Here is a 12,216-nt window from a genome sequence, read left to right on the forward strand (position 1 = left end):
ATATGTGTGTGTGTGTGTGTGTGTGTGTGTATATATATATATATATATATATATAAATATAGCTGCGAGCAGCGATGGAGGGCCAAAGCCGGTGGCACCGCCATCCCCGGTGCCTTTAGTTACCTAAAGGCACCGGGGATGGCGGTGCCACCGGCTTGGGCCCGCAATCGCTGCTCGCAGCTATATTTATTAAGTTGGCTTGAGAGAGCCAACTTACTGAAATCCTATTTAAACTTATTATTATTATTATTATTATTATTCTTCTGTTAAAAACTGTTGACTCAAACTCGTCCTAGAGCTTTAACTCTACATACTCCAAACTCGGCTCACACACTCAAACTGATCTGAAGTTAGTTGCTTTATCTTTTCAGACTGATCGGACTTACGGTTTTCCTACAAATGACGATCAAAACTCGGAAAAACTCCCATTGACTTAACATTGGGCATTCTAAAAAAATTCAAACTCACCAACCGACAAAAATTTAAATCTAAATCCCTTGAAAACTAATTCAAACTGCCATTCTATATATATTAGCCAATGAAACTCATTTAAACTAATAAACTCTAATCTCATACACTTATAAACTAATTAACTTAAATTTAATAACTAATTAACTAATAAACTCATGAATTCATAGACTTATGAACTCTTAAACTCATAAATTAATACATTCTGAACTCTAAACTCATTTAAACTTATAAACTCTAAACTCAAAAACTTGTACACTTATAAACTCTAAACTCATAAACTCTGAGTGTGTGTGTGTGTGTGTGTGTGTGTGTGTGTGTGTGTCTGAGTGAGTGTGTGAGCGAGGTAGTCTGTGTGAGTGTGTGTGTGTGTGTGTGTGTGTGTGTTTGTTTGTTTGTTTGTATCTATCTAACTTATTTATATATCTATCATAAACTTCAAACTACTTTAAACTACTTTAAACTTCAAACCAATTTAAACTTCTTAAGTTTAAAGCTCCCAGCTCCCAAGCAACTCCATAGCAACCAAACTTGAGTACCCTAGCAACCGTTTTGCAAGACCTATATCTCTGTATCAGAACATCGTATAGAGATGAGGTTTGGCTCTTTTGACTCATGCTAGCAAACAGCACTTCCAACATGCTACATATGCTAGCAGTGAATAGCTACATGCTAATAGCGATTAGTTAAGTGTTAAATCATGCCAAGATCATGCTAAGAACTCTATAAAAACTCCATAGTAACCATCTGTGATAACTACCAACCACCTAGTAACACCATATCAACCGCCCTGAATACCATAGCAACCCCCCAGAACACCCTAGCAACCGCCTAGCAACCACCCAAAAGACCCTAGCAACCACCCAGAACACCGTAGCAACCACCCAAAAGACCCTAGCAACCACCCAAAAGACCCTAGCAACCGCCTAGCAACCACCCAAAAGACCCTAGCAACCACCCAGAACACCGTAGCAACCACCCAAAAGACCCTAGCAACCACCCAAAAGACCCTAGCAACCGCCTAGCAACCACCCAAAAGACCCTAGCAACCACCCAGAATACCCTAGCAACCACCCAAAACAGCCTAGCAACCACCCAGAATACCTTAGCAACGCCTAGCAACACCATAGCAACCACCCATAACACCCTAGCAACTGCCTAGCAACCACCCAGAACACCCTAGCAACCACCCAAAATACCCTAGCAACCGCCTAGCAACCACCCAAAACCGCCTAGCAACCACCCAAAACACCCTAGCAACCGCCTAGCAACCACCCAAAATACCCTAGCAACCACCCAAAAGACCCTAGCAACCACCCAAAATATCCTAGCAACCACCCAGAACACCCTAGCAACCGCCTAGCAACCACACAAAAGACCCTGGCAACCGCCTAGCAACCACCCAAAACACCCTAGCAACCACCCAAAACACCCTAGCAACCACCCAAAATACCCTAGCAACCGCCTAGCAACCACCCAGAATACCTTAGCAACCGCCTAGCAACACCATAGCGACCACCCATAACATCCTAACAACCGCCTAGCAAAAAACTTTCCGGTCCAAACTTTCTCAAGCCAACTTAAAGTTTGTCTCGACGAACTTTCGCATCTAGTTATTATTATTATTCTTCTTACCAAAAAATTACACTCAATCTCCTCCTAGAGCTTTAACTCTACATACTCCAAACTCGGCTCAGACACTCAAACTGTTCTGACTCGAGTTGCTTTATCTTTTCAGACTGATCGGACTTACGGTTTTCCTACAAATGATGATCAAAACTCGGAAAAACTCCCATTGACTTGCATTGGGGAGTTCTAAAAAATTCAAATCCAGATTCAAACTGACCAACCGACAAAAATTCAAATCTAAATACCTTGAAGACTAAACCAAACTGCCGTTCTATATATATTAGCCAATGAAACTCATTTAAACTAATAAACTCTAATCTCATACATTTATAAACTAATTAACTTCAAATTTAATAACTAATTAACTAATAAACTCATGAATTCATAGACTTATGAACTCTTAAACTCATAAATTAATAAACTCTGAACTCTAAACTCATTTAAACTTATAAACTCTAAACTCAAAAACTCATACACTTATAAACTCATCAGTTTATACACTTATAAACTCTAAACTCATAAACTCTGAGTGTGTGTGTGTGTGTGTGTCTGAGTGAGTGTGTGAGTGAGGTAGTCTGTGTGTGTGTGTGTGTGTGTGTGTATCTATCTAACTTATTTATCTATCTATCTCTCTGTCATAAACTTCAAACTACTTTAAACTTTAAACCAATTTAAACTTCTTAAGTTTAAAGCTCCCAGCTCCCAAGCAACTCCATAGCAACCAAACTTGAGTACCCTAGCAACCATTTTGCAAGACCTATATCTCTGTATCAGAACATCGTATAGAGATGAGGTTTGGCTCTTTTGACTCATGCTAGCAAACAGCACTTCCAACATGCTACATATGCTAGCAGTGAATAGCTACATGCTAATAGCGATTAGTTAAGTGTTAAATCATGCCAAGATCATGCTAAGAACTCTATAAAAACTCCATAGTAACCATCTGTGACAACTACCAACCACCTAGTAACACCATATCAACCGCCCTGAATACCATAGCAACCCCCCAGAACACCCTAGCAACCGCCTAGCAACCACCCAAAACACCCTAGCAACCCCCCAGAAACCCTAGCAACCGCCTAGCAACCACCCAAAACACCCTAGCAACCACCCAAAACACCCTAGCAACCGCCTAGCAACCACCCAAAAGACCCTAGCAACCACCCAAAACACCCTAGCAACCGCCTAGCAACCACCCAAAAGACCCTAGCAACCACCCAAAATATCCTAGCAACTGCCTAGCAACCACCCAAAAGACCCTAGCAACCACCAGAAATATCCTAGCAACCGCCTAGCAACCACCCAGAATATCCTAGCAACCACCCAAAACAGCCTAGCAACAACCCAGAACACCCTAGCAACCGCCTAGCAACCACCCAAAACACCCTAGCAACCACCCAAAACACCCTAGCAACCGCCTAGCAACCACCCAAAAGACCCTAGCAACCACCCAAAACACCCTAGCAACCGCCTAGCAACCACCCAAAAGACCCTAGCAACCACCCAAAAGACCCTAGCAACCACCCAAAATATCCTAGCAACTGCCTAGCAACCACCCAAAAGACCCTAGCAACCACCAGAAATATCCTAGCAACCGCCTAGCAACCACCCAGAATATCCTAGCAACCACCCAAAACAGCCTAGCAACAACCCAGAACACCCTAGCAACCGCCTAGCAACCACCCAAAAGACCCTAGCAACCGCCTAGCAACCACCCAAAAGACCCTAGCAACCACCAAAAATATCCTAGCAACCACCCAGAACACCCTAGCAACCGCCTAGCAACCACACAAAAGACCCTAGCAACCACCCAAAACACCCTAGCAACCACCCAGAACACCCTAGCAACCACCCAAAATACCCTAGCAACCACCTAGCAACCACCCAGAATACCTTAGCAACGCCTAGCAACACCATAGCAACCACCCACAACACCCTAGCAACTGCCTAGCAACCACCCAGAACACCCTAGCAACCACCCAAAATACCCTAGCAACCGCCTAGCAACCACCCAAAACCGCCTAGCAACCACCCAAAACACCCTAGCAACCGCCTAGCAACCACCCAAAATACCCTAGCAACCACCCAAAAGACCCTAGCAACCACCCAAAATATCCTAGCAACCACCCAGAACACCCTAGCAACCGCCTAGCAACCACACAAAAGACCCTGGCAACCGCCTAGCAACCACCCAAAATACCCTAGCAACCGCCTAGCAACCACCCAGAATACCTTAGCAACCGCCTAGCAACACCATAGCGACCACCCATAACATCCTAACAACCGCCTAGCAAAAAACTTTCCGGTCCAAACTTTCTCAAGCCAACTTAAAGTTTGTCTCGACGAACTTTCGCATCTAGTTAAGTTGGCTTGAGAAAGCCAACATATTGAAATCCTATTTAAACTTATTATTATTATTCTTCTTACCAAAAAATTACACTCAATCTCCTCCTAGAGCTTTAACTCTACATACTCCAAACTCGGCTCAGACCTTCAAACTGTTCTGACTCGAGTTGCTTTATCTTTTCAGACTGATCGGACTTACGGTTTTCCTACAAATGACGATCAAAACTCGGAAAAACTCCCATTGACTTAACATTGGGCATTCTAAAAAAATTCAAACTCACCAACCGACAAAAATTTAAATCTAAATCCCTTGAAAACTAATTCAAACTGCCATTCTATATATATTAGCCAATGAAACTCATTTAAACTAATAAACTCTAATCTCATACACTTATAAACTAATTAACTTAAATTTAATAACTAATTAACTAATAAACTCATGAATTCATAGACTTATGAACTCTTAAACTCATAAATTAATAAATTCTGAACTCTAAACTCATTTAAACTTATAAACTCTAAACTCAAAAACTTGTACACTTATAAACTCTAAACTCATAAACTCTGAGTGTGTGTGTGTGTGTGTGTGTGTGTGTGTGTGTGTGTCTGAGTGAGTGTGTGAGCGAGGTAGTCTGTGTGAGAGTGTGTGTGTGTGTGTGTGTGTGTGTGTGTGTGTGTGTGTGTGTTTGTTTGTTTGTATCTATCTAACTTATTTATATATCTATCATAAACTTCAAACTACTTTAAACTACTTTAAACTTCAAACCAATTTAAACTTCTTAAGTTTAAAGCTCCCAGCTCCCAAGCAACTCCATAGCAACCAAACTTGAGTACCCTAGCAACCGTTTTGCAAGACCTATATCTCTGTATCAGAACATCGTATAGAGATGAGGTTTGGCTCTTTTGACTCATGCTAGCAAACAGCACTTCCATCATGCTACATATGCTAGCAGTGAATAGCTACATGCTAATAGCGATTAGTTAAGTGTTAAATCATGCCAAGATCATGCTAAGAACTCTATAAAAACTCCATAGTAACCATCTGTGATAACTACCAACCACCTAGTAACACCATATCAACTGCCCTGAATACCATAGCAACCCCCCAGAACACCCTAGCAACCGCCTAGCAACCACCCAAAAGACCCTAGCAACCACCCAGAACACCGTAGCAACCACCCAAAAGACCCTAGCAACCACCCAAAAGACCCTAGCAACCGCCTAGCAACCACCCAAAAGACCCTAGCAACCACCCAGAACACCGTAGCAACCACCCAAAAGACCCTAGCAACCACCCAAAAGACCCTAGCAACCGCCTAGCAACCACCCAAAAGACCCTAGCAACCACCCAGAATACCCTAGCAACCACCCAAAACAGCCTAGCAACCACCCAGAACACCCTGGCCACCACCTAGCAACCACCCAGAATACCTTAGCAACGCCTAGCAACACCATAGCAACCACCCATAACACCCTAGCAACTGCCTAGCAACCACCCAGAACACCCTAGCAACCACCCAAAATACCCTAGCAACCGCCTAGCAACCACCCAAAACCGCCTAGCAACCACCCAAAACACCCTAGCAACCGCCTAGCAACCACCCAAAATACCCTAGCAACCACCCAAAAGACCCTAGCAACCACCCAAAATATCCTAGCAACCACACAAAACACCCTAGCAACCGCCTAGCAACCACACAAAAGACCCTGGCAACCGCCTAGCAACCACCCAAAACACCCTAGCAACCACCCAAAACACCCTAGCAACCACCCAAAATACCCTAGCAACCGCCTAGCAACCACCCAGAATACCTTAGCAACCGCCTAGCAACACCATAGCGACCACCCATAACATCCTAACAACCGCCTAGCAAAAAACTTTCCGGTCCAAACTTTCTCAAGCCAACTTAAAGTTTGTCTCGACGAACTTTCGCATCTAGTTATTATTATTATTCTTCTTACCAAAAAATTCCACTCAATCTCCTCCTAGAGCTTTAACTCTACATACTCCAAACTCGGCTCAGACACTCAAACTGTTCTGACTCGAGTTGCTTTATCTTTTCAGACTGATCGGACTTACGGTTTTCCTACAAATGATGATCAAAACTCGGAAAAACTCCCATTGACTTGCATTGGGGAGTTCTAAAAAATTCAAATCCAGATTCAAACTGACCAACCGACAAAAATTCAAATCTAAATACCTTGAAGACTAAACCAAACTGCCGTTCTATATATATTAGCCAATGAAACTCATTTAAACTAATAAACTCTAATCTCATACATTTATAAACTAATTAACTTAAATTTAATAACTAATTAACTAATAAACTCATGAATTCATAGACTTATGAACTCTTAAACTCATAAATTAATAAACTCTGAACTCTAAACTCATTTAAACTTATAAACTCTAAACTCAAAAACTCATACACTTATAAACTCATCAGTTTATACACTTATAAACTCTAAACTCATAAACTCTGAGTGTGTGTGTGTGTGTCTGAGTGAGTGTGTGAGTGAGGTAGTCTGTGTGAGTGTGTGTGTGTGTGTGTGTGTGTGTATCTATCTAACTTATTTATCTATCTATCTCTCTGTCATAAACTTCAAACTACTTTAAACTTTAAACCAATTTAAACTTCTTAAGTTTAAAGCTCCCAGCTCCCAAGCAACTCCATAGCAACCAAACTTGAGTACCCTAGCAACCATTTTGCAAGACCTATATCTCTGTATCAGAACATCGTATAGAGATGAGGTTTGGCTCTTTTGACTCATGCTAGCAAACAGCACTTCCAACATGCTACATATGCTAGCAGTGAATAGCTACATGCTAATAGCGATTAGTTAAGTGTTAAATCATGCCAAGATCATGCTAAGAACTCTATAAAAACTCCATAGTAACCATCTGTGACAACTACCAACCACCTAGTAACACCATATCAACCGCCCTGAATACCATAGCAACCCCCCAGAAACCCTAGCAACCGCCTAGCAACCACCCAAAACACCCTAGCAACCACCCAAAACACCCTAGCAACCGCCTAGCAACCACCCAAAAGACCCTAGCAACCACCCAAAACACCCTAGCAACCGCCTAGCAACCACCCAAAAGACCCTAGCAACCACCCAAAATATCCTAGCAACTGCCTAGCAACCACCCAAAAGACCCTAGCAACCACCAGAAATATCCTAGCAACCGCCTAGCAACCACCCAGAATATCCTAGCAACCACCCAAAACAGCCTAGCAACAACCCAGAACACCCTAGCAACCGCCTAGCAACCACCCAAAACACCCTAACAACCACCCAAAACACCCTAGCAACCGCCTAGCAACCACCCAAAAGACCCTAGCAACCACCCAAAACACCCTAGCAACCGCCTAGCAACCACCCAAAAGACCCTAGCAACCACCCAAAATATCCTAGCAACTGCCTAGCAACCACCCAAAAGACCCTAGCAACCACCAGAAATATCCTAGCAACCGCCTAGCAACCACCCAGAATATCCTAGCAACCACCCAAAACAGCCTAGCAACAACCCAGAACACCCTAGCAACCGCCTAGCAACCACCCAAAAGACCCTAGCAACCGCCTAGCAACCACCCAGAACACCCTAGCAACCACCCAAAAGACCCTAGCAACCACCCAAAATACCCTAGCAACCGCCTAGCAACCACCCAAAAGACCCTAGCAACCATCCAAAAGACCCTAGCAACCGCCTAGCAACCACCCAAAATATCCTAGCAACCACCCAAAACACCCTAGCAACCGCCTAGCAACCACCCAAAAGACCCTAGCAACCACCCAAAACAGCCTAGCAACCACCCAGAACACCCTAGCCACCACCTAGCAACCACCCAGAATACCTTAGCAACGCCTAGGAACACCATAGCAACCACCCATAACACCCTTACAACTGCCTAGCAACCACCCAGAACACCCTAGCAACCACCAAAAACACCTTAGCAACCGCCTAGCAACACCATAGCAACCACCCATAACACCCTAGCAACCGCCTAGCAACCACCCAAAATATCCTAGCAACCACCCAAAATATCCTAGCAACCACCCAAAACACCCTAGCAACCGCCTAGCAACCACCCAAAAGACCCTAGCAACCGCCTAGCAACCACCCAAAAGACCCTAGCAACCACCAAAAATATCCTAGCAACCACCCAGAACACCCTAGCAACCGCCTAGCAACCACACAAAAGACCCTAGCAACTACCCAAAACACCCTAGCAACCACCCAGAACACCCTAGCAACCACCCAAAATACCCTAGCAACCGCCTAGCAACCACCCAGAATACCTTAGCAACCGCCTAGCAACACCATAGCGACCATCCATAACATCCTAACAACCGCCTAGCAAAAAACTTTCCGGTCCAAACTTTCTCAAGCCAACTTAAAGTTTGTCTCGACGAACTTTCGCATCTAGTTATACTTATCGTCCTTGATGTGAACAGGCCTTAAAGGGATAGTTCACCCAAAAATTAAAATTGTCATTTACTCACCCTCAAGTTGTTCCAAATCCGTAAGTCTTTTGTTCATCTTCGGAACACAAAAGTACCACCACAGGAAATTACGGAAAAAGTAGTTTTGTCACCCAACCATGCCGCGTCATTACCCAGCTAAATGAGTAGTGTTTCCTGGCAAACATTATAACTGTCCTTAATCAAAAGTACACAAAATGCATACAAACTGGCTGTACAGTCACACTCGAAAAATAATTATTCCAACATTACCTGAAGACAGCGTAACTGTAGACCGTTTACCGTTGCAAAGCAATATATATCATTTTATTATGGCTTCATTCGCAGCTCATCTGAGGAGAAATTAAAGTGGATTTTTGTAACGCTGATATAAAAATGGCTCTTTTAATTATTCTCCAGGTGGAATTTGAAGATGACTCTCAGCTTACTGTAAAGAGGGAAGACGTGTACAGTTTGGACGAGGAGCTGCCCAAACGTGTTAAAGGCCGCCTGGTGAGTGATTTCCTGCCAGCTCTGCTTCATTAAGAAACACCTTTTCCTTGAACTATCTTACCACTACAGTAACATTAGCTTGTCATGACAAAGAGCTACTGAACACCGTGTGGTTTAACACACATTATACATTTTATTTCCGTCTCTAGTCTGTGGCGTCGGACATGCGCTTCAAAGGGGTGTTTGTGGAGAAGGATGTGAAGCAAGACTCAAAAAGACAGCGGGTGATCAACTCCCGTTATAGGGAGGACTACATCGAACCGGTCATCTACAGAGCCATCATGGAGTAACGTCCTCACAAACATTATCTTCAACAAACAGATCAATTGGCTAGCACCACTAACAACATGACAAACAGGCTGGACCAGATGCCTGAATACTTTGTGTGGACACATCACATGATCGGACAACTGCAAATACATGTCCACCACCGGCCTTTTTTTCTAAAAAAACACCAAGATCATGTTTTAGACCTTCAGGTTGAGTATTAATTCTCATTGAAATGATCCTGCTGTGAGCGGTCTTCGGGCGGCACAATTGAGAGTACAAGAGATGAAATGCTAGGAATGTCTTGTGTAAGAGTGTTTGTTTGTTCGGACGGCGCACAACCGGCTCAGGCTCAGCGGCTCTCGGACTCCTATTGTCTTAAGTCAGGGGGCGGTAATGTTTCAACTGTTCTTTTTTTTTTTTTTTTTTTTTTTATCGCCTCTTGCAGACCCACCGTCTGACCGCACATGAACAGACCTTTACACCGTCAGACAAATCTTTAGTCAGCGGGGATGCGCCGTCCCACTGACCATTTTGTAGGTCTTAAAGTGCTTTGCAATATCTGAATCTCATGGATGAATCTTGTGTTTCTTAGTACGAGCAGCTCTCATGTGTGATCTACTGTTAACATGGGACGTTATAGGAAACTAGCTTTATACTCTCATAATTAGGTGGATACAGCAGCTTTGGATTTTGTTTTTATTTAATTTATATTTCTGTTGAAGTGCAAGGACTGCCAGTTTCCTAATCGCACATTAGTTCTGGATTAACTTTGTTTGTAAAAAGAAGTATTTATATATGTTGAAGGCAGATTTTCTCTACTTTTTCTACTCTTAGTTGCATTACTATGCCAACACAGTTAAGAGTGACTTGTGACCAGTCATGGTCAAAGTGGTGCACTCATCCACATGTTTGGTTTTGTTTTTTTTCATTTGTGAGTTTTATAGTACTTAAGGCAGGGAAGGCAACATCTCGAGGCACTCCATTTAGAGAGTCCTAAAAGAGACGCCTCGTATGAATCACCTACATTATTTTTAAAAAATCGTTTTGTGGAGATCCCTTTAGCTGTATAGCATTACAGATCCTTGTCTTCAGTTGTTTTGAGCAGTAGGCATTACACTCCTTTGTCTTGGAATATAGATCCATTGTTAATTTAAGGCTAAAAACTTTATTTTTAAATTAAAAGCAATGTCTCCTCTCCCCCTGAACATTTGTTTGTCTCATTTTAGCTTCTTTTGAGTGTGTTTTCATGTCACAGCCTGCATACACATTCTTTGCGAATAATTTACAATGTTTAAAGTCAATATGAAGTGAATTAAACCAGGATTTACTTATGTCAACTGAAAATGTATATGTGTACACTGACAATTTATTGGATGGTAAAAAGTTACATCACGGCACGTCGAAATTACTGCAGTTATGAGAATCTGACTTGCGAGAAGCATTCACATCTTAAAACTCGTAATTACAACTTGAATTTCATTAGAGCTTCGATATGAACCACCTGACCGCTGCAATGTCATTCGGAAACGCTCAGAACTCCATGGCTTTAACGGTAAAATGTAGTTACGGTTTTATAAACTTTCTATTTAATAGTTTGTACAACTGACTATTGTTAATGTCTTAATAACACTAGAATGATCTGAAAATAAACAATAGACTTACAGTAGTTTAATGCAGCTAGCACAGAGTTGAATAACAAATCTAATATCCAGCTAAGTTTATTGAGGCACTTTTTGTATTGTGGTTTTGTCTATTGATTACTCAAATTACACGGATTAATTTTGTGGTTAATAGTGTTGCCAGAGAAACGCATGAACAGTTAGTGTCATCTAATAACCACGGCACTTTCAGGTCTATCGTTCTGAAGTCGGTGGGGAGTTATGGGGTTATTGTGTCCCTCTTTCCTGACACTGGCGCCCCCTCAGCTGATGACGCGAAGTCACATGGCTTACGTGACATCAGCGTTTTAGAGGGAGAGCAAGGATCATAAAGACAAACAGTGGTTTTCTATGCAGAAACATGCATTACTTAATAGTTCACAGTAAGTCTAAAACTTGAGTTAAAGTAAATAGGTGTTGAATTGATGTTTGACCTTAAGGTGTGTCTGATAATACTTCCGTGTCCCAGTGTATGCATTCACTGTCGTAACTTTCAGATATGAACTCAGAATACACTTAGAAGCTCCCACCTGCTGCCAACCAGTTAATTTTTATTTATATAGCGTGAAATCCGTAGGGAAATCATCCTTCACTAAGTGTTTTTGTGTTACCAAGCTCTGAGAATGACAAGCCCCCAGGAAGCTTGCGAGGGTGTGAAGGAGCTAATGTGTTATTCCGAGGCAGTTGTTCTAGTTGACTAGGCTTGGAATATTCTTGAGAAGGATTCCTGAGAGATGGGTGTCAGTTGCCGGGTTATGCCAATTAGGTTACTTTGGATGATTATGCAAAGTAATGATAATAATTTGTGACCAGATCGATTCTGTATGTTCATAGCACTGTCGAGAACCGGTGTTTTGTGTGT

The 12,216-nt window shown here is 42.5% G+C and overlaps 1 protein-coding gene across 2 annotated transcripts in view; it reads left to right on the forward strand.

Moving 5' to 3' along the window:
- kdm4ab (lysine (K)-specific demethylase 4A-b) overlaps positions 1-10,901 on the forward strand; it is a 42,630-nt gene extending 31,729 nt beyond the window's left edge. For both annotated transcript variants that reach the window (XM_084411812.1, XM_084411813.1), the window contains 2 exons: positions 9,334-9,426; positions 9,576-10,901. In XM_084411812.1, coding sequence (XP_084267938.1) covers positions 9,334-9,426; positions 9,576-9,716 — 234 coding nt within the window. In that variant the 3' untranslated portion in view covers positions 9,717-10,901. The remainder of the gene's footprint in view (positions 1-9,333; positions 9,427-9,575) is intronic.
- The last annotated feature ends 1,315 nt before the right edge of the window (positions 10,902-12,216 follow it).

Source organism: Rutilus rutilus, assembly GCF_951802725.1.
Source record: "Rutilus rutilus genome assembly, chromosome: 6".
Taxonomy (NCBI): domain Eukaryota; kingdom Metazoa; phylum Chordata; class Actinopteri; order Cypriniformes; family Leuciscidae; genus Rutilus; species Rutilus rutilus.